This window comes from Saccharomyces paradoxus, chromosome XIV (assembly GCF_002079055.1).
Source record: "Saccharomyces paradoxus chromosome XIV, complete sequence".
Classification (NCBI taxonomy): domain Eukaryota; kingdom Fungi; phylum Ascomycota; class Saccharomycetes; order Saccharomycetales; family Saccharomycetaceae; genus Saccharomyces; species Saccharomyces paradoxus.
This window is the reverse complement of record NC_047500.1, coordinates 707,392-729,758: the sequence shown is the minus strand read 5'-3', so window position 1 is coordinate 729,758 and position 22,367 is coordinate 707,392. Positions and strand designations below refer to the sequence as shown.

General features: G+C 39.0%; 9 protein-coding genes and 1 non-coding gene across 10 annotated transcripts; 8 read left to right on the top strand and 2 right to left on the bottom strand.

Moving 5' to 3' along the window:
• Window positions 1–1,109: 1,109 nt before the first annotated feature.
• Window positions 1,110–2,852, bottom strand: MNT4 (putative alpha-1,3-mannosyltransferase; the record flags this gene model as incomplete). Its single annotated transcript, XM_033913100.1, has 1 exon — window positions 1,110–2,852. One exon carries the CDS (start codon window positions 2,850–2,852, stop codon window positions 1,110–1,112), a length of 1,743 nt encoding a protein of 580 aa, XP_033768991.1.
• Window positions 2,853–3,947: 1,095 nt separating this feature from the next.
• BIO3 (adenosylmethionine-8-amino-7-oxononanoate transaminase) lies at window positions 3,948–5,390 on the bottom strand (the record flags this gene model as incomplete). The annotated part of the gene is made up of 1 exon (XM_033913099.1): window positions 3,948–5,390. One exon carries the CDS (start codon window positions 5,388–5,390, stop codon window positions 3,948–3,950), a length of 1,443 nt encoding a protein of 480 aa, XP_033768990.1.
• A 222-nt stretch (window positions 5,391–5,612) lies between these two features.
• BIO4 (dethiobiotin synthase) lies at window positions 5,613–6,329 on the top strand (the record flags this gene model as incomplete). The annotated part of the gene is made up of 1 exon (XM_033913098.1): window positions 5,613–6,329. The coding sequence occupies one exon, from the start codon at window positions 5,613–5,615 to the stop codon at window positions 6,327–6,329; it is 717 nt and encodes a 238-aa protein (XP_033768989.1).
• Window positions 6,330–6,467: 138 nt separating this feature from the next.
• Window positions 6,468–8,063, top strand: BIO5 (Bio5p; the record flags this gene model as incomplete). Its single annotated transcript, XM_033913097.1, has 1 exon — window positions 6,468–8,063. The coding sequence occupies one exon, from the start codon at window positions 6,468–6,470 to the stop codon at window positions 8,061–8,063; it is 1,596 nt and encodes a 531-aa protein (XP_033768988.1).
• A 1,400-nt stretch (window positions 8,064–9,463) lies between these two features.
• Window positions 9,464–11,224, top strand: HOL1 (Hol1p; the record flags this gene model as incomplete). Its single annotated transcript, XM_033913096.1, has 1 exon — window positions 9,464–11,224. One exon carries the CDS (start codon window positions 9,464–9,466, stop codon window positions 11,222–11,224), a length of 1,761 nt encoding a protein of 586 aa, XP_033768987.1.
• A 1,165-nt stretch (window positions 11,225–12,389) lies between these two features.
• On the top strand, window positions 12,390–12,473 carry SPAR_Ntrna14L. The gene has a single exon. It is a non-coding gene; the product is annotated as a tRNA-Leu (tRNA).
• Window positions 12,474–14,491: 2,018 nt separating this feature from the next.
• ESF2 (RNA-binding ATPase activator ESF2) lies at window positions 14,492–15,442 on the top strand (the record flags this gene model as incomplete). The annotated part of the gene is made up of 1 exon (XM_033913095.1): window positions 14,492–15,442. The coding sequence occupies one exon, from the start codon at window positions 14,492–14,494 to the stop codon at window positions 15,440–15,442; it is 951 nt and encodes a 316-aa protein (XP_033768986.1).
• A 241-nt stretch (window positions 15,443–15,683) lies between these two features.
• NOG2 (putative GTPase NOG2) lies at window positions 15,684–17,655 on the top strand (the record flags this gene model as incomplete). Its single annotated transcript, XM_033913094.1, has 2 exons — window positions 15,684–16,493; window positions 17,005–17,655. The coding sequence occupies 2 exons, from the start codon at window positions 15,684–15,686 to the stop codon at window positions 17,653–17,655; spliced, it is 1,461 nt and encodes a 486-aa protein (XP_033768985.1).
• A 470-nt stretch (window positions 17,656–18,125) lies between these two features.
• Window positions 18,126–19,436, top strand: POP2 (CCR4-NOT core DEDD family RNase subunit POP2; the record flags this gene model as incomplete). The annotated part of the gene is made up of 1 exon (XM_033913093.1): window positions 18,126–19,436. The coding sequence occupies one exon, from the start codon at window positions 18,126–18,128 to the stop codon at window positions 19,434–19,436; it is 1,311 nt and encodes a 436-aa protein (XP_033768984.1).
• A 1,023-nt stretch (window positions 19,437–20,459) lies between these two features.
• On the top strand, window positions 20,460–22,007 carry BRE5 (Bre5p; the record flags this gene model as incomplete). Its single annotated transcript, XM_033913092.1, has 1 exon — window positions 20,460–22,007. The coding sequence occupies one exon, from the start codon at window positions 20,460–20,462 to the stop codon at window positions 22,005–22,007; it is 1,548 nt and encodes a 515-aa protein (XP_033768983.1).
• Window positions 22,008–22,367: the final 360 nt, after the last annotated feature.

The following is a 22,367-nucleotide window of genomic DNA, read 5'->3' as shown; positions in this document are numbered from 1 at the left end:
AACGCAATCAACTCGAGTATCTTTCGGATTCTCCAGTTGTTTTATATGAGAATCATTCAAGATTAAGAAAGAGAGGAAAAAACTGGTATTTTTAACGAATGTGTTGCGTAGCTGCAAGAACTATTAGGGTTTAGACTATTTTGCTCAATATACTACGTTAGGAATTCCCTATGGATGGGCAGACGTGTTTGCCTTAACGAAAAAAATTTTTCTGATGATACAGAAACCGTAACCTCATTTTTACGATAGTCATCAGTAGTCAAGGGATATATCGGGACCTTTACCAGCAGCCTTTGGCCTTTTGAGTATTGTTCCCTCAGGGTCCTATGAAACCAGGTGCAATTGTGGCATTCGTTGAGTGTCTGTCTTAAATAGGGTGCAAATTTCTAGACGGTCTTGCATAAAAAAACAAAAAAGAGTTCTGCTATCGGAAAAAAGCCGTTCTTGCTTACGAAGCCAAGATCTTATCTTGCACGGAATTACTTTGAGATTCAGATTACGTGTTTTGAGAAGCAGGTCCCCCTCTTCTAGAATTATTCCATGGCATGCTTTCATTATTCTTCTCTTCTCAGCCACGTTGCTCTTCGTAGAAGTTTCTTGCTAGCGCCCGCTTGATCTCGAAAACGTCATCTTACACATTCCGGAAAAAAAGAAAAAACGCTACTCAGATATCTATGCCTCTCGAAAATAAACTTACTTCCTAAGCTGTTGTAGGGCTTATTTGTAAAGAAAATTTCCCTCTACAAATAGCAGAACTGGGTGCCAGGCACTCTTTACGCACGTGCGTCGTACAATTCGTCGTTTGAAACTAAAACATTAATCATTGATAATTCTAGGCAAGAAAAGAAGTTTTCTAGTTATACATGCAGAATTCACTTTCATCCGATATACTTAGTACTACAAAAATCAAATACTCATTCCCTAGCTGTTTAACTACGGCGCTATTAATTCTTTTGTGCAAGGGTCCAAAGAAAAAAGCTCTCCCTAAGCGAATTTTACACAATATGAACTAAATATGAATGTGAAAATGGCACTGTGCTAAGAGTAGCTTATAAAAAGTAGGCTCATAAAACCTATAGAAGGTGAGCGTATTCATATAAAGCTATACCCTATACAACCTCGTTCCATAATTTCACAACTTTCTCGTAATTTCTCCTTTGGGAATCTGTAAAATCTATCAATTTTCCGTATTTTCCCTTCTTATAATGAGTACAGTAGCTGTACATAACGCATTCGTTTTGTTGCAACCAGGGGGCCTTGTTAACATCGGGTATTATGACAGCTTCGAGTTTCACGGGTGATTGATAGTGCTTCTGTAATTCTTTAACGCTCTTGTATTCAGCCGCAATATCCTTATGCTTTCTAAAATCATAATCCCAACAATTTTTTTTGCAAACGGATAGACCGCCATTCAACCACAAAAGATTACCATACATGTCCGTGTGAGATAGTTGGCTAGAACAGATCTTACCACTTTCTGGAGTCCTCAGTTCCTCTACTTCCCCCACATTTGAGGCCTCTACTGGATAAAAAGTAAACTCTTTTTTAAATATGAACAAACTAAGCCAAAACCATTCTTTATCACCATGGAAATATTCTTGGATGGGCGAGAACTGCAGCATTATTGCGATTGGTAGACAAAAAAAATGTTTTTGCTTGTCGAATATTAGTAAGCCGCTATCCATGTAATGCTTTTGTTTCTTGAGAATCAGGCTTTCTATGGCATCAGTTGCCATCTCGTCGTTTAGATTTTTTTTTAGAATTTCAAAACCTTGTTTCGAATCTGAAGATATACCCAGACTATTATTAATTATCTGCTTCAAAACTCTAACCTGGAGAGAGCTCAACTTGGAAGTTGGAAAACTCCTGTCTTTAAAAAAAAGTGTGCCAGTTCTTTTAAACTCGTCCATTTCATATAGTGTATCTAGTGGGACAAATGGCACAGTATCTGAATCTAAAAAGATTGGTATTTGAAATGAGGAAAAGGTAATTGCTAGCCATTTATTCGAAAATCGCTTGAACTTTGCTATATATTCGTCATTTAACATGTCCTTCACGTCCAGAAACCATAATTCCTGAGGGGGATAATTCAAGGACCCAGATTCTCTGGCGGATGCTATCAAGAGCTGTTGAGAACTCTCATGTAAATCCGACTTGTGAACAATTTCAATCGGAAGAGAATTATTTAACAGCCGTAAAACTCTTATTAGTCGAATCGTATCAGCCACCAGATAATCCGATACGCTCATTACCAGACCTTTTGAATTTCTTTGGAGAGCTGAATTCAACCAGTTCTCCCAAAAAGGTTCGCTGACCTTGAATTCAATGGGTGAAGTTCCAATGAACGAATTGTTTTCAGAGGAAAATTGTAACACCCGTCCACGGAACGTCGTTCCATCAAATCGAGTATGAACAGGCCAAAAATCTTGAGATTCTTCATTATTCAGAGCTGTGAAGTTTACATAAGGGAACAACTTGCTTTCTACCCTACGAAGAAGAGGAACATCCTGATCAACGTGGGTTTCTTTGGAGCATTTTTGATACAAATCCAAATTGGATAACGATTGGGACACAGTTTTCACATCCTTGCGACCTCCAGTCATGTAAGATATAAAAGATTTCCACCTATTTGGTTCGTAGAATCCACTTGTTAACCCTGGCTTTTCATATCCTCCTAGTTGAAGCACTCTAGAAAGGCAGTGCACATTGCCAGAAGGATCATCTTTTCTGTGTGTTTCGAAATGGTCGGAAAACGAATATTGTGGGTAGACCCTAAATAGAACAATGAGAAATAACAATGATGTGAAGATTAATAGCGCCAACTTCTTAGTTCTTCGTATGCGCAATACCATGTTTTGCAGCTGCCTTTTTCAGTGCGCTATTAAAGATGGCACTTTTTCCTCAAAACAAGGGACTCAATTTTACGCCAACAAATTTCATCTTTTCCATGTGTTGCATAACACTGCCGATCTTTTCCCTGAATAACAAAACCAGGATGAAGTAGTGTTGCTGCTTTAATTAAAGAGGCGCAATGTTTATCTTCAGAAGAGAGGTCACACAATTACTTGGAGGGTAACATTACCAATTTTGCAAAGGCTGCGATATTGGTAATCTTAGATGTTGATCTGGAGAATTACTGACATTGCTTGTTTTGATAATAACAGTATTCGAGGGAAAATGTTGCCCTGTTGCCTCAGTGTGATGCCAAAGTGTTTTCTCATTTAGGAGAACAAGTGTTTGATCTCAGTGAAAAGCCTGGAGCCAGTACATCTTGTAAGCTCATCCACAGTATAAAATATATATAAACATCGTTTTCATCATTCGAGCTCTTGTAAACAGTGACCACGATAAGTCAGTAGAGGAAGACGTAGTTATATTGTTACGAATAGGATAAGGTAACCAAAGGCAAACGTTGAACGGGGTACTAAATTTGGCTCAATGATACTCTTGACTCTGCTAGAAGTTTCTTCCTAGAGAGTTCAGAAGGGGGTGCTGGAGGACACGGTTCAATGGAAATTAGTTGTAGAGCAAGTTAGGTCAATAGTGTTCTATCTTGTTCATTCTTTTCAGGATGAATAGAAGATAAAGTAACGGCGCGCTACAGCCGCTGAGGAGTGTAGATAGCATTAATGGAATAACAGAGGAGACGATAATCCATCGCAAAGCTGGCCGGTAGGCGAATACGGATCATTTTAATGCTGATTCCTCAACTCGCACTTTCCTGCGGCACCTTCTTTTTTTTTTTTTTTTTGAACTAGTTAAGCCCTTTTTGTGCAGTGGGCTTCTATAAGCCTTTATGACCTGAAAAGCAATAATGAAGGGCAGCTAGAATAAATAACAATAAACTTTATTTAAGTTGCATTAATATAAATAATGGCGTAAAAAAATGCACTCTACGTAGAGGAAAGATAAGAATTCGTTGATAAATGGCTTGATGAGAACGTAAATCACTGGTTTATGTGGGCTTTCCACTCATGTAGGACTTCAATCAAGACTTGATTAACCTGCGTCAATTCCTCTGATGTGATCACATAAGGCGGCATAATGTAACACAGGCAGTTGAAAGGTCGGATATGTACCCCCTTGGATATAAACTTCTTCTGGAACCACTCAGGATCTGTCTTCTTGTATAGCTCTACGATACCTACTGCTCCAACAACTGACACACGTTTGACAACAGTTCCAATGAGCCCATTATCTGGGTTCTTGATGTACTCGTACAGTTCTCTGTAAATCTGGTTTTCAATTGCAGACACTTGTCTTCTCCACTCACCACGTAGCAGTATATCCATGGACTTTTCTGCCACACTGCATGCCAAGGCATTACCCATGAAAGTTGGACCATGCATGAAACAGCCACCAGTAGGGCTATTGGGAGAAGAGATCCTGGAAGCGACTTTGTCGTTGACCACTACGGCACTCATAGTCATATACCCACTGGTCAGGCCCTTCCCAACGCACATTATGTCAGGAACAACTTTGACTTGATCGGAAGGACTGATGCCACGTTGGTCCTGATATTTTTGGCAGTGCTTAAATGCGAAGATCTCACCTGTTCTACCAAATCCGGTAGCAATCTCATCCATGATAAAGAGAACGTCGTATTGGTTACACAGTTTCTGAACTTCGATTAAGAATTGTGGATGATATGGTCGTAAACCTCCTGCACCCTGTAGGATAGGCTCCAAAATCACGGCACATATCTCGCCGCTATGCAATTCAAATTGCTTCTTGAGATCATTAACATCTTCTTCGTTCCAAAGGTCCTCGAAACCATTCTGACTGGTTGGCAGACCATCGACAATAGAGGGAGCTTGAGCAAAGATGTTTTCGCTGAGCCGATCATTGTAGATGTGATGCATAGAATTCTCAGGATCACACACACTCATAGCACCAAATGTGTCACCGTGGTACCCGTTCTTAATTGTCAAAAACTTTGTCCTATTTTTCGTAGCTTCTTGTGACATGTTTGACTGTAAAGCCATCTTCAAAGCCACTTCAACTGCTACTGAGCCAGAATCTGCGAGGAAGCAATACTGCAAAGGAGGTTCATCAATTACTTTTAAAAGTTTTTGAACTAGATTCACAGCTCCCTTATGAGTGAACCCACCAAGAAGGACATGAGAAAACTTCAACATTTGGTTGGTAAGAGCCTCATTTAATTCTGGATTATTGTACCCGTGAATAACACACCACCACGACGACATGGCGTCGATCACCTCTACGTCCACTGGTGAGTCGGTATCCAACACAAGCTTGCATCCGTGGGCGCTCTTCACCGGGTACACATTCAATGGAGACCTCAATGACGTGTAAGGATGCCAAATGTGTTTTTTATCAAAATCTAACAGCTCCGCGACAGCTGGTGTATATGAAATTTCTTGAGACATTAGTTGTTGTTCCTATCAATGAAAAAAGAATTTCACCGCTGACATCCTCCTGACCAAAAGAAAATGAAATATACAAACAATGGCTATTTATAACTCGAAATTATTGGGCAAAACAAAACAAAATCCCGCTGGTAGTTCGTTTGCTAAAGTATATAAAGAGATATACTTTTTATCACAGGCAGGCGAGTGAAAAGCACTCAAAAAATCACCAACACACAAGTCATGAACAGCAAATCTCAACAACAACAACCAATTGTATTCGTCACCGGCACAGACACTGACGTCGGTAAGACCTTTGTATCAGCATTGCTGGTACACAAATGGAAAGCTGCATACTGGAAACCCGTACAGACTGGAATTGAGTCAGATCAAGGTGACTCCGAGACATTGAAAAATTTCAAAGTAGCCGCATCAACTTGGCAACCACGGATATTCACGCCCACTTATACGCTGCAGAAGCCTCTATCTCCTCTCCAGGCTATGGAGTACGAACCTAATGTCGACATCAAGTTGTTGGATTTCGTAATTCCTGAAGAGTGGAGCGCAGAGAATCCATTGGTCGTAGAAGGAGCTGGCGGGGTTTGCGTTCCCATCACTCGTAAATTGGAAATTACTACGGATCTAATTAAACATCTGATTGAGACTAGCGGCCGTCCAGTGTACGTGGTTGTTGTGGCACGCAGCGGGCTGGGGACTCTGAATCACACGTTGCTGACTTGGAATCATCTTTGCGACAATGGTTTGAGAAGCCACCTTTTTGGGGTCATTCTCAATGGGGAACCGAATGAAGGCAACGTGCAGGCCCTGAAGAAGTTCGGTGTCAATATTATGGCACAGGTTGCACAATGCACCACGGGCCACGATCTGGATATGGCGTTGCATGAGCTGCCATCGGTGGAGTCATTAATGACCCAACAAGACAACAAATACGTAAAATAGTTTAAATAAAAAAGTGCGAGGCTTTCATCAGCTATATAAGTAGCATGGTTTGACCTGAGTTGGTGTAGTGCTCCTATCTATATACGAAACAAATATTTTTTTCTCATTTGTTCCAGATCGTTATAGAACGGAAGTAAAATGTCTAGTTCAGAAAGGTCAGAAGTCAAGTTTGACAAGCATTTCAATTGGTGGTCACTGCTAGGTATCGCATTCTCATTAAGTTGCTCGTGGGTCGGTATCTCTGCATCGATGGCCGTTGGTATTGCCAGTGGAGGGCCACTGCTTATCATCTATGGGTTGATAATTGCTGCATTCTTCAGTCTCATGTGTGGTATATCTCTGGGGGATTTTGCTGCCATACTGCCAAATAGCAGTGGTGGTTCATTTTGGGTTCTTAAAATGTTGGAGCAAGAATCAGCACCTTTGAAAACCCCCGAGTACGAGGACCCTTCTGACGACGATGAAGAAGTCTTCCTCGAAAACTATTGTCAAACTGCTAACGTGGAAGTTTCTTCCAAATTTCAAAAGGTTTCATCCATGGTCGTGGGGTTGCTGAACTATTTCGGCGCCATTTTCACTACAGCAAGTATCTGCTCATCTTTGTCAATGAGTTGTATTGGTATTCATAACTTGTTGCATCCAGATTATGAATTAAAACATTGGCATGTGTTTGTGGGTTACCAATGTATTAATGCCGTTTTAACACTTTTCAATATTTATTCAACTCCACTGCCCTACATTTCTCAGTTTGGGCTCTACACATCTCTATTATCTTTCGCCATGACTTTCATCATTTGTATTGTTTCAAGATCTGACAACACCGTAGACCCATGGCCCAAGGCTTCTAATATATTTGGGAGTTTTGATAATCAAACAGGCTGGAATTCATCGGGAATGGCATTTGTTGTCGGTTTGGTCAATCCTATTTGGGCATTTGTTGGCATCGATTCCGCCACGCACATGATTGATGAAGTTGGTTACAGCAAATCACGTTTCTTAGTTCCCAAAGTTATTATCACCACCATCATTGTGGGCTTTGTGACTAGTTTTATTTATTGTGTCGGTTTGTTTTTCTGCATCACTGACAAAACGGCAGTTGTTGAGTCTATCTTACCTATCGTAGAAATATTTTACCAGGCCACAGGTAATAGAAATCTCAGCGTCTTCCTGCAATGTATGTGTATTACGACAGGTTTCGTTTCAGGCATTGCAAGCGGAACTTGGCAAAGTCGAATCCTGCAATCATTCGGGAAGAGTTACGCACCATTTTATAAAGAGGGTTCCTTGGGAAACAAGTCGTTGAAGAAGCTAGCCATTTTGACACCTGGGTTTAAATCTCCATTATATGCCCACTTTTTGTCGCAGATATGCGTCACGATAATTGGCTGCATCTTTATGGGATCCAGCACCGCTTTTAACGCAATCATCACGGCATGTATCACCCTGCTGCTAATGTCCTATGCAGTTCCTTCTTTTATATTCCTCTTCGTTGTTAATAAAGAAAAATTCGTCCATAGAATTGAGAGTGACGTAAATTGTATTAGCAGGCCTAACCGTCGTCGTATGTCTCTGATTCCCCATATTATATGTATCCTATGGACCTTATTCTGCCTGGTATTTTTGTCTTTCCCGTACACACTACCGGTTACTGCAGGAAACATGAATTATACCTCAGTCGTATATGCAGTAGTTTTCTGCATCATCAGCATTGTTGTTTTTCCCGCATGCATCTAGGATGTTGTTGAAACCTCCTCTAGCATTACTACTAGAATTCCGACCTCCTGTATCATAGTTTTATAAAATAATTGTATACTGATTATTGGAAACGCCCTGTATTATGAAACTAACCGCGCATCACAAAGAGTAAATGTTGGCATCATAGCAACAAAGCTTAACCTATTCTTCGTCAATAGGAATGTAATTTGTGGACTTTCGTTACAGTTTAACGATGTGATCGGAACACATCAAACTATCTTACTAGCGTATTCGAGCTGTATAAACTGTAACAGTAAACAACTTGAGAATGCAATTAGGAGGTCATCGAAGCTTCTCGTCGAACAGCATGTTGGACATAGAAGTATTCCAGATACTTAAATAGTCCGATTGTGGGAAAATAACAAGACATGACAAATTTTATTTTATAGGTGCACAAATAGTTTGTAGATATTTTTATATCGAAAAGAAAAATGACGTATTCACACACGATAGTATAGAAAGAAAAACGGTGTAGAGAAAGAATATGGTCAAGTTGTTCCGAGGAGGAATGACAGTTCGAAAATCAAGAATATTGGGTAAGTAGTCATCTTTCTTTCTCATTTTTTTCTTTAAGAAAGTTTCTTTTTCATCAGTTACTGTTTTTTTTGCCAAGACATTATTTCATCTTTTTCAAAGATATATGCAAAACGGTTCTTCTCTTATAGAATTTCTTTGTTGTAACATACAATTGCATCCCTAAGATCACATAGAACGCTACGCAATGCAATTTTATATATATCAGCTCTCTAGCCTTTGATAAATATAGTTTGACGGACATAATCAGGCATGGTTGTGTCATATGAAATTCTACGGATATTTTTAGGGAGCTTTCGCCTGGCGAAAACAAAAGCATAACAAAAAAAGTTGCAGTGGATGAAAATTTTCATTTTAGGATAAAGTCATTTTTCGAAAAGAAACTGAATTAAAACCTCTCTGTTAACAAACCATAGTAGCTTGAACTATTCGCTACCTTTCCGTACATTCATTTATTCATCCATTCTCTTCAGTCTAAACGATAAAGAGAAATACACAGTCAAAGATAAAGAAGAAAGAATTGTGTATTTGTCTCTGAGGTAATAGTTACTGAACCCCTCTGCAAAAATAAAACAAGCCCATTTTGTTGCCGAAAGCACTAGCAGCCTTAATTTTACGATACTATTTCATGCTATTACTACCAAGTTGACATCCCTTATTATCTTATTTATTTGAAACGAAAAAGAATAGCAAGTAAAACAATAAATCTGAAAGAATCGAAGTATCATATTACAATTTAGAGGATATACAAAACAACTTCGCCATAGTTTTGCATTTATAACGAATATAAAAAAAGAGAACTACTTTAGAAAAAAGTTTGTAGGTCAGAATTAAAGCTTTTATAAATGGACAAATATACCAACAGGGACCATCCTGACTACATTCCCGGTACATTCAACATTTATTCTTCCCAAAATTTGGAGAATGGTATTATATACGAATCAAAGTTGAAAAAAAATTCCACAGGAGTTGTTCTAATCCCTCAACCATCATATTCGCCAAATGATCCACTGAATTGGTCTAGCTGGAGGAAGTTGGCACATTTTGGTCTAATGGCTTTTATAACCGCGTTCACTGCCGCTACTAGTAACGACGCCGGTGCTGCTCAAGACTCATTGAATGAGATTTATGGGATATCGTATGATTCTATGAACACAGGGGCTGGTGTTCTTTTTTTAGGTATTGGTTGGTCCACTTTGTTCCTAGCTCCATTCGCCAATTTGTATGGTAGGAAGATTACGTACATAGTTTGCACCACATTGGGTCTCTTCGGTGCGCTTTGGTTTGCCCTGGCTAAAAGAACGAGTGACACAATATGGTCCCAATTGTTTGTAGGCATCAGTGAGTCGTGTGCTGAAGCTCAAGTACAGCTGTCCCTGAGCGACATTTTTTTCCAACACCAATTGGGCTCCGTATTGACCGTGTATATTATGTGCACTAGTATTGGTACGTTCTTGGGTCCATTGATTGCTGGGTACATATCTGCCTTTACCAACTTCCGTTGGGTTGGTTGGGTTGCCGTGATTATATCTGGTGGTCTTTTGGTTGCTATTATATTTGGATGCGAGGAAACTTACTTCGACAGAGGTCAGTATATGACTCCCCTGACAAGTTGTCAATCGGGATACGAAGATGGCACCACTTTGCAAAATTCTGATAATACTGCCGTGTCGCGCAGAAAACGTCATCTTGACGCTAAACTATCAACACCTGATGCCATGGGTGAGAAGGGTGTAGACGTATCGGAAACAGCTGAGTTTGAAGTCAACAACGAAGAGGAGGCTACCATACCTGAGACTCGCGAATTGATTGATGGTTCCAAAGAGCATTTGAAATCATACCCAAAAAGAATAGCCATATTCACCAAAGCCACTAATTTGAAAGGTTACGGTTTTAAACAGTATTTCAAATATCTAAAGATCAACCTTCGAATGTTTTTATTCCCGCCTGTGTGGTTGTCTGGTATGTTTTGGGGTATTCAAGACGTTTTCCTGACATTTTATTTGACCACTCAAGAAAGCGCCTACTACGATCCCCCATGGAACTACAGTGATTTTGGTGTTGCAATTATGAATGTTCCCACACTGATCGGAGCGGTAATCGGTTGTATTTGTGCTGGCATTGTTAGTGACTACTTTGTTCTTTGGATGGCTCGTCACAACAGAGGTATTTTGGAGGCGGAATTTAGATTATACTTCTCAATTGCGACTGCAATTATCGGGCCCGCCGGTTTGCTAATGTTTGGTATTGGTACCGCTAGACAATGGCCTTGGCAAGCTATATACGTTGGATTGGGTTTTGTTGGCTTTGCATGGGGTTGTTCTGGTGATATTGCCATGGCGTACCTAATGGATTGTTACCCCGAAATGGTTTTGGAAGGTATGGTTTGTACTGCTATTATCAACAACACAATATCTTGCATTTTCACCTTTACCTGTTCTGATTGGCTTGCTGCATCTGGTACTGAGAACACTTACATCGCTTTGGCTGTCATCAACTTTGGGATTACCGCATTTGCCTTACCAATGTACTACTATGGTAAGAGGATAAGACTTTGGACTAAGAGATGGTATTTGCAGTCTGTCAATCTGAGAGACGGCGTGTAGTTTAAAAAATACTTCTTATGTTTAACAAATAGATAATTAAGAAACAATAATAATAAAGCAACAAAGAGCGCTCTTTGTGAAACACGTGGCGACACTAGTTAAGTAATATTACAGTTTTTTTAGACATTTTTCCGAATATACAGTAGAGCATGTTATTGATCGAACGTATTCAGAATAATACGGTATTAGACTTTCCCAAGACTAGTGAAGTACTAAGAGATCGCATTATATTTTTATATGACGCAGTAAATAAGTAGGTCATGTTGCGGGAGACAAGAGTATCTGGATATTGCTGTCTTCATTATTTGCCGAGAGCTTGCTTTTGAAGTTTTGCCACTTTGATATGGCTCCCCTCCAGGATGGCCGACACACTAAAGCAAACAAACAGAGCCGTGGTCTCTCTGTATAATCTAAAATTGTTTGTTTAAAAATTCTGGCTGATGGCATCGGTTTCGCGGTCGAGTTTCTTTCTCTATGAACTTCTGGTTAAATGAGAAATTATCTTCATAGTAAAAACAGTATCAAGTTTTTGTATGCTTTTGCCCAAGTTTACATCCCCCTTCTGGCGGATGGATTGCGCGCTACTGCCTTGATCAAAGGCTTTATCTTGTGATTTTCATCAAGAATTGGAAGCCTTTATGTAGCAATCGCATATTTACTAGGCAGTGGAATGAGAGACACACGCAACAATTGGAACCTGAAATAATGAATCTGACAATTACATGAGTTTGCTAACAGCTATTGGAATTCCATTGTTGATTAAAAGTAATATTGCTAGGTGTACAGAATATGCCAGAAGTTCTCTTCGAGGGTGTAGCAATCCACAAAAGGGGCCGGACAATTTTACCCCATGACATTATTATTTCTACTCTCATCTGCACGTTATCATTCATCATCCAATACGCTATAAATCTTTTCTTTTCACACATCCATGGATTTGATGACTTTTTCTCATAATTTATGTCATCCTGTTACTAGTATTTTATCATATACTAGCAAAATGCGTGCTAGCCAATAGATAAAAGTTGATTCTTACTCCAATACTTTTATCCCAAGTGCCTATGCTACAGGTTTAGCAGAGTTTTCAGGGACGGTAGGTAAGTGTTATTACATCACATAACAAAGCATGTACACAACGAAGTACTACCGTATTTTATAAATTCATGGAGGGTTGGCCGAGTGGTCTAAGGCGGCAGACTTAAGATCTGTTGGACGGTTGTCCGCGCGAGTTCGAACCTCGCATCCTTCAGTATTTTTTGCCTCTTCTTCATCTCTGACGGTTAAGATAAAACGCTTCCAGATACAAAAATTGTAGTGAAACTTCCATTTTGTTCAGAATATATACGTGGTTTTCAGATAGTTTTGCTATGGACGATGTTTTGCGAATGCGTACATCCAATACAAAGGATTAAAAAAGAAAGTAGAGTGCTTTTCGAAATCACGTCCCAATGTGCGTGTAGCAGGAAATGGATGTTTATAATCTTCAATAACGCATCAAAACGCGACAACGTCCAGTCTGGTTCCGAGGCGTATATGCTAAACCTCAGAGGATTGGTTTCTTCGCTCTTGGTGGTTGAATTATATGTATTTGTGCAGTCTTCCTTCCCTCGTAAAAGTATATCGTCCCAAGTCTTTCAAAACTGGATATGATCTAGATATATAGTTTGCCCTTGGACTTTGTGTCAACGCTACGCAAATCTTCTGCTTGGGACAGAACAGAACAATTACCTCGAATAAATTGGAAATGGTGTCTACTTAAGAATGAGCGTGCTCTAGTTAAAAAAAGTACCTGGGCATAGCACTAGTCTCGAATTTGCGTACCCCTTTCGTAGTTCGCTGAGACTCGTTCTTTGATATCAACGAGAACCTCCAGATTACTTTGATACCCAGTAGGACTATACCATCTTTATTCTTGACACAATAGCAGTTTCGTTCGTCATAGTGTCTTTTTAGTTTTCAGAATAATAAGAATTTTTGTTTCCATGTAATTTCCCTTTTTGCGATGATATGGGGAGTAAGTTCCTTAACCCTAAGTTATAGTGCATTAATTACATTGTGGGATTTTCCTGTCGATGTATTGGGAAAGGTTTGGTCAAATTCTCGAATTCTGAAAGTGTAGCTTTTTCGGTTCTAACACATTTCGCATGATCCTGGAAGAAATTGAGTAGGCATGTGCGTAATTATGTGAAAAATTCCCACATGTTGATCAATCTTTAAAAATCACTACCTATCATGGTCTATTAAGATCACAGAACCTTATGCTGTAATCCTGAAGATTTTCTGAAACCGCAGTTGATATTACAACTTTGGCACCATCGATTATGGTGAGATGTAGCCATTTTGATCCTTTTGTAAAGGACTCTACGTATTCATTTTCGTGCATAAGGTAAAACGAAGTCTCACAGTTCGTAAACTAATAATCCAAACGCAAAGCGTGTAGCCTCCGGAACATGACACACTTCACAGATGTAGCCATAGGGATAAAGATGCTTTGTGAACGTTAGTATTAAAGAGAGGGAAGGACTCGTATTACTTTATATCAGTCAAAACATACACAATGTGTAGGATGTATCATCAAAAATAGACTGCTTTATAGTTCTCACCTAGCGATGCAAGATTAGTGTTGAAGCTTTTTTTTCAATACCATTCTCGTGTGTTGATGTATGTAGACATATTCACCATTCCTCAAAGGAAAAGAACTACAAAGGAAAGAAAAATCTTTGTAGCATCTCGGCTGCTGCGTTCCCCTTTTCAACTGAATCCGAATTCTCGATCGAATCATTAGATAGTTACTATAATACTTGCGGTTTCGTAGTAATATATCATTATAATACGCAAAATCTTCACGGTACAAAGTAAATGAAAGAACGATCAGGTAGTGGCAATTTTTCAAGCTGCTGCTGGATTGATAATACCCTCGTCGCCCAGAATAGATAGGTCTTTTAGACAATAGAAATCTCAACTGATGAGCCTGTTATCACTCAGCACTATTTCCATCGACAACCACATTATTTGGTGTAAGCATAGTTAAAAGTGCTCTTGAATATGGTGCGATCGCTTTTCCAAAGGCAATGATGGAGAGACTTTTACTGCTCTGTTGTTCTATTATTTTGGTATTACTTTGTAATAGACAACTTTTCTTCAGTGCGCAGTAAAACTTTCCGCAATTAAGATTTTGAAAAATTTCAATCAAGCAGACTGCTCATCATCGCTATGTAAGTACAAATCCAATAGTTCATTGCAGCACAGTGAAGTAGAACTTTAGGCATGAGTGAAAAAGGAAATAGTGATTTTGAGGATTTCTCCTCAGACGAGGAAAATGACCAACATAACGTCTTGATTCAGACCAAGAAGAAAATTTCTAGTAAGGATGATGTTTTTAGTAAAAAGGTAGAAGATGTTGAAAGTGAAAACGAATCAGAGATAGAAAAGGAGCAAGGACAAGAAGAAACAGAGGGACTGGAGCAAACAGAGCAACAGAACAAAAACAAGCTCGAGCGAGAGGTAGAAGAGCAATCTTCGTCCACCTCTGCACTGGACTTAAAAACAGAAAAATTAAGACAACTGGTAAAATCAAAGGCCGCTAAGAAGTCCAAGCATAAGACTGGGGTAGTGTACTTCTCTAGTATTCCACCTTACATGAAGCCTGCCAAAATGAGACAAATACTAGCTCGTTTTGGTGAGGTCGATAGACTATTTCTAAAGAAAGAAGACGATCAAAAGTACAAGCAAAGAGTTAAAGGTGGGGGGAACAAGAAAAACAAGTACGAAGAAGGTTGGGCTGAGTTTATTAGGAAAAGAGACGGCAAGTTATGTGCGGAGACGTTGAACGGGAACATTATCGGTGGCAAGAAAGGCACTTTCTACCATGATGATATCCTGAATGTAAAGTACCTTCCAGGTTTCAAATGGGCAGATTTGACTGAACAGATTGCCCGTGAAAATGATATCAGACAAGCTAAGTTGGAGATGGAAATCTCACAGGCCAATAAACTGAACGCGGAATTCATAAGAAACGTGGAGCAGAGTAAGATGATACAGAACATTAAGAACTCTAGGAAGCGCGCTGGGAAAGAAGAAGAGCCTGCCGTTTCTCACCCTCGCAGGGAATTCAAGCAACGTCGTGTGGAAACCAGCCGTGCAAATGCGCCCTCTGACATTAAACAGCAATCTTCCAAATCCAAGAACTTGGGTAGTGTCCTCAACAACTTACTATAATATAGAATCAATAACATTAATATATAAACTCAACCTGTCATTTAGCACGTTTATTTCCGATGCTCATCGCAAAAATTTTTCAAGCGAAAATTTTTTCACTTTTCTTCTTTTTGGACATATAAAGAAGCGTAGAATATATAAAAGATATTTATTACCAGTGAATACTTTCCCTTGAAGCATTGGATTTGGGGATCTGTTGATTTACAATAAGACTACTGAATATTAGGGGAAGAAGAATACAATGGGTACTGGTAAGAAAGAGAAATCTAGACGTATTCGTGAAGGTGACACCAAAGATGGTAATCTTCGTGTGAAGGGTGAGAATTTCTACAGAGACTCCAAGAGAGTCAAATTTCTGAATATGTACACTAGTGGGAAGGAGATCAGGAACAAGAAAGGTAACTTAATTAGGGCTGCTTCTTTCCAGGACTCCACGATACCGGATGCGAGGGTCCAACCGGATCGTCGTTGGTTCGGTAACACAAGAGTGATATCACAGGATGCCTTGCAGCATTTCAGGAGTGCATTGGGAGAAACTCAAAAAGACACATATCAGGTTCTTCTGAGAAGAAACAAGCTTCCTATGTCATTGTTGGAAGAAAAGGATACTGATGAATCACCAAAAGCCAGAATCCTGGACACCGAGAGTTATGCTGATGCGTTCGGGCCCAAAGCGCAAAGAAAGAGACCACGTCTTGCCGCATCTAATCTAGAGGACTTGGTCAAGGCTACAGATGAAGACATTAACAAGTATGAGGAAAAGCAAGTCTTAGATGCCACTTTGGGGCTAATGGGGAACCAGGAAGACAAAGAAAATGGGTGGACGGCTGCAGCAAAAGAAGCCATTTTTAGTAAGGGTCAGTCCAAACGTATTTGGAACGAATTATATAAAGTGATCGATTCTTCTGACGTGGTAATACACGTTCTAGATGCAAGAGATCCATTGGGTACACGTTGTAAGTCCGTGGAAGAGTATATGAAGAAGGAAACACCACACAAACATTTGATATACGTTCTTAACAAGTGTGATTTGGTACCTACCTGGGTTGCAGTATGTTAGAATTTTTTTTTTTTACCAAGAGGATAGTGGTATGAGAGACTTTTTTTTCGATTGCGTATGAATTTTATTACCAAACCTTTTTGTCAGGGTGCTTCTCTATCCTTTTAGGATAACTTTATCTACAGAAGTGTCTGTTACTGTTTTGGAAGAATAATACTGTTCGCTTATCCATATTTCCTCGTTCTGAGGAAGCTTAAATGGATAAACTAGAAGGACAACCTTTGTTTTAAAGGTATACCTTCGCTTTTAGAACAGTGAGGATTTTATGAGTTGAGCTTTTGTCACTTGAGATTTTGTCTCAGGCACCATACAATATGTTCGTAGTAAAGATCCCCACAATTTTCTATCTTTTTTTTTTCTTTAATTCAATTTGCCTTTCGAAACAATCAATTTCTCAACTATAATAATAATAATTACATTCTCTTGGGGCATAGAAGTGCCAATATGGAACAAAGGCAGTTTTTACTAACAGAATTTTTTTTCCAATTTTAACTATAAATAGGCAGCTTGGGTCAAACATTTATCGAAGGAACGTCCAACTTTGGCGTTCCATGCATCCATTACCAACTCCTTTGGTAAAGGTTCGTTAATCCAATTACTACGTCAGTTCTCCCAGTTGCATACTGATAGAAAGCAAATCTCCGTTGGGTTTATCGGTTATCCAAATACTGGCAAATCATCCATCATTAACACGTTGAGAAAGAAAAAAGTGTGTCAAGTGGCACCAATCCCTGGTGAAACTAAAGTCTGGCAATATATTACTCTTATGAAAAGAATTTTTTTAATTGATTGTCCAGGTATTGTACCACCTTCTAGCAAGGATTCCGAAGAAGACATTTTGTTTAGAGGTGTAGTCAGAGTCGAACATGTCACGCATCCAGAGCAGTATATCCCAGGTGTCCTGAAACGTTGTCAGGTTAAGCACTTAGAAAGAACCTATGAAATCTCAGGATGGAAGGACGCCACTGAGTTTATTGAAATTCTGGCAAGGAAGCAAGGTAGATTACTGAAGGGTGGTGAGCCCGATGAGTCTGGCGTTTCCAAGCAAATACTGAACGATTTTAACAGAGGTAAGATCCCTTGGTTCGTCCTTCCACCTGAAAAGGAAGAGGAAGCCAAACCAAAGAAGACAGAAGTTGGAAAGACAGCATAGAGGTGAAAACGGACAACCGGTGTATAATATTAATTAAAGATTACAAGTGATTTTTTTTTTTTGTTAGTTTTTTTTTCGTTCTTATTTATGTGGCAGCAAACATTCTGGGGGAAACAATATAGATAGGTAATTATTTAGTTTACAAAGTATAATATTCCAATAGAAAACTTAAGTTCAACTATAATATAGCCTCTCTATATTTGAGGACAGATTCCATTACACCAGTCATTCCAAACGGAATTTAGTTCTTACCCGCTGTTCGCTCTTTTTTCATCATTATGACATTTTCTCTCTCTAAGTCTTTTCAATTATAGTAGTAGAATGATAACTAACTAGCAAAAGTTCAAACTGAAGTTTTTGTTTACGTGTTTGATTCTCAAGGTTTTCGTATTTTCCTACTGGAGATTTTCTTCGAACAATTAGAAAGAGACAACTCAATTTCATATAATAATAAAGGGACAAAAAGGATTATGCAATCTATGAATGTACAACCGAGGGTACTAGCTGTAGGAGGCGAGCAGTTTTTCTCTCAAAGGCAGGCTTCTGAACAACATCAACAGCAAAACATGGGACCTCAGGTGTATTCGCCACAGGTTAATAGAGCAAGAATGTTTCCTCAAGGGATGCCTGTAAATACAATTAATGGCTCTGTGAATCAGGAGATGAACAATGCCTATCTTTTGAAACAGAAGGGTGATCCGCTGTTAACTCAGCAACAACAGCAGCAGCAACAACAGCAGCAACAGCAACAGCAACAGCAGCAGCAGCCATTTACTATAGGAACACCCGTTTCGGTAGCTAGTTTGCCGCCCGGCCTGAACGTTCTGCAACAACAACAACAGCAGCAGCAGCAGCAGGGAGTGGGGCTCAATCGTCCCTTGGCTTCCCAGCTGCCCAAGCATTTAACTAACCAAAGTATGCCACCAATATTTCTACCACCCCCAAATTATCTTTTCGTTCGTGATGTCTGGAAGTCCAACCTTTACAGTGAATTCGCTGTTATAAGACAACTGATTTCGCAGTATAATCATGTGTCAATCAGCACTGAGTTCGTGGGGACTTTGGCCAGGCCGATCGGCACTTTCAGGTCGAAGGTAGATTACCACTACCAGACAATGAGGGCCAACGTAGACTTTTTAAACCCAATACAACTTGGCCTTTCCTTGAGTGACGCCAACGGTAACAAACCTGACAACGGTCCATCGACATGGCAATTCAATTTTGAATTTGACCCAAAGAAGGAAATCATGTCCACAGAATCGTTAGACTTACTCAGAAAGTCTGGTATCAATTTCGAAAAACACGAAAATTCAGGTATTGATATATTTGAGTTTTCACAACTGCTAATGGACTCCGGTTTAATGATGGATGATTCTGTTACTTGGATCACATACCATGCGGCATACGATCTAGGTTTCCTAATCAACATTCTAATGAATGACGCCATGCCCAACAACAAGGAGGATTTCGAGTGGTGGGTCCATCAGTACATGCCTAATTTCTACGATCTGAACCTGGTGTATAAGATAATTCAGGAGTTCAAGAACCCTCAATTGCAACAATCTTCACAACAACAGCAGCAGCAGCAGTATTCATTAACCACACTTGCCGATGAGCTAGGGTTACCAAGATTCTCCATATTTACTACTACAGGCGGCCAGAGTTTATTGATGCTTCTATCCTTCTGCCAATTGAGCAAGCTGTCTATGCATAAGTTCCCCAACGGTACGGATTTCGCCAAATATCAAGGTGTTATATATGGTATTGACGGGGACCAATGATCATTTATGTACTATATATGTATACACAATTTTAAAAAAAAGTTCAAAAACAACATAAACTTATAATTGGACTCGTGGTAATACAAATTGGACCCTTGATGTAGTAAACAGCACATTCACAGGAGAAATTGATGTGTTATTCTCTTAGAGTTTTCGATCACGTGCGCTTAGGTCTGTTTTAACTGTTTATTTTTTTCTTGGAAATTTTTTCGTCCAAGCAGCGAAAAACATCAGGTGGCGATTAATGAAAGAATGACATATTATAAGCATCATAACCGTCCATTCCAGGGATAAGAGGAAGTACAAGCTTCTTTGTTGATAGTTCTAGAGTGACTACATTATTTGAGATTAGGCAATATTACCTTTTCGTACACTTTTTTTTTTCCTGTCCACTCCTACTACTGTTACGGTCAAAAGTTCTACGACAACCGGCGGACGTTAAACTAAGTCATTTGTTTTTTATCCCATTATTGTTTCCAAAAGAGCAATTCATATTTAATTTGCGCAAAAGTATACTGTACAAGTAATAGTACTTGACATAGGATACTTTGCCCGAATATTAAAAGAATACAAACAACGGCTTTACTTTCTAGTTACCGTTAGTAATAAGATTAATTTAGAGGAAGAGTGAACAATAAACTATTGCTTTAATTTATTTACATTTCCGACAAGCTTTGATTTTTTTTCTCTGTTTACTTCTTCGAGTTGTGTTTTTTCCCTACATTTTAATTCATATTTGCCCATTTAATTACTTTTTTTTGTTTTATTAATTTCGTTAAAACCTCATTTCCTTTCAAATATTCAATCGGTCAAGCATTTACAGAAAATCTGTTGATAACTTACCTTACTGATACATCTTTATTTTTTCGTTAATTTTTTTAGAGAGAAAAGATCACGAAGAATACTACAAAAACCATCGCATTTTTTTTCAAGTGTGTTATAGCTTTATTTCCTTGTCACTAATAGTCGCATTTGAAGTCATACCCTCGAATAGAAGTATCACGTAAAAATAATAGCAAGAAAATGGGTGTTACAGTTCAAGACATATGTTTTGCCTTTTTGCAAAACTACTACGAAAGAATGAGAACTGACCCTTCTAAATTAGCATATTTTTATGCAAGTACAGCTGAGTTAACGCATACTAATTACCAGTCCAAGTCAACAAACGAAAAGGATGACGTTCTTCCAACGGTAAAAGTTACTGGACGTGAAAACATTAACAAGTTCTTTTCCAGAAATGATGGCAAAGTTAGGAGTTTGAAACTAAAGTTAGACACGATAGATTTCCAGTACACTGGACATTTGCACAAAAGCATTCTGATTATAGCCACGGGTGAAATGTTTTGGACAGGGACCCCGGTTTACAAGTTTTGTCAAACGTTTATCCTGCTACCATCCAGTAATGGGTCTACATTTGACATCACCAATGATATAATAAGATTTATTCCTAATTCATCCAAGCCCTATGTTCCAATAGATGGTTCTTTGTCACAACCTAATGAGGAGAACTCTGTAAGTGCTGTTGAAGAAGACAAAATAAGGCATGAATCCGGAGCTGAAAAAGAAAAGGAGAAGGAAAAATCACCGGAAATAACAAAACCAAAGGTTAAAAAGGAAACTGTCAAAGAAACAACTGGGCAAACTGAATCGCTAAATCAGGAAAACCCAATTATCGATCATAACCAACCTCATGCTATACCCGTCACCAAAGATTCCAAGATCCACATCGAAACTGTACCATCTAATACCAAGGGCAACTACAAACAAGATGAGTCCTCTACACAAGAGTTAGGGAACGTTGCCAAACTAAATGAAAAATCTTTGAAAACTGAAAAGAAGACTGTACCAATCAAAACGAAAGAAGGTTCTGTTGAGGTCATAAATACAGTCGGTAACTCTTCTCTGCCCAACGGTAAAGAAGTTAGTGACGAAGCACCGGTACTGGGAGGCGCAAAGGAAGCTGAAATTGAAGTTAAGCCAATAGAGCCCCATGTTTCAGATGTTAAAGAACCTAACGGGAATGCTCCAACACCTTCACCTTCTCCAGAACCCGTTGCGAATCCGCCTAAGATGACATGGGCCTCGAAGTTGATGAATGAAAACTCCGACAGGATTAGCAAAAGTAGTACTACAGTTGAATACATCAGATCTGAAACACTACCCAAGAAACCGACTGAAAGGAAATTTGAAATGGGGAATCGGAGAGACAACGTTAGTGCTAACAACAAAAATAAGAAAAAACCAGTATTCAGTACCGTTAACAAGGATGGATTTTATCCAATCTATATTAGAGGAACGAATGGCTTGAGAGAAGAAAAACTGAGAAGTGCCCTAGAAAAAGAATTTGGTAAAGTCATGAGGATAACGGCGGCAGACAATTTTGCCGTCGTTGATTTCGAAACTCAGAAGAGCCAAATGGATGCTTTAGAGAAAAAGAAAAAGTTAATTGACGGTATTGAAGTATGCTTAGAAAGGAAAACAGTAAAGAAACCTACTGGCAATAACCCTCCTGGCATATTCACTAATGGAACACGTTCTCACAGAAAGCAGCCACTCAAAAGAAAGGACTAATCAATTAATCGCAAGTTCAAAAAAAAAAATTGAAAAAAAATAATAAAAAAATTGAAAATGAAAAAAAAAATACAAAACCAATCAAAACAGAAAAAAAGCCGCTAATTAAAACCTAAAAAAATTGAAATAAGAAACTGTATGATTAGTAACTAATATACTGACGCGGAAGGAGACGAATACCATTTAAATGGGGTGAGTATGAAAATATAGCGAAGGTTAGAAATAGATACGCGAAACCGAAAGAAAAGGAAAAAGAGGCAAGTCAAAAATTAAATATAATGATATATGGGCACTTTCTTGTGCGCCAAGAAACGAAAGTAGAGGAGAATAGCAAGCTTGAGCAGTAATTAAAAAAAGCAT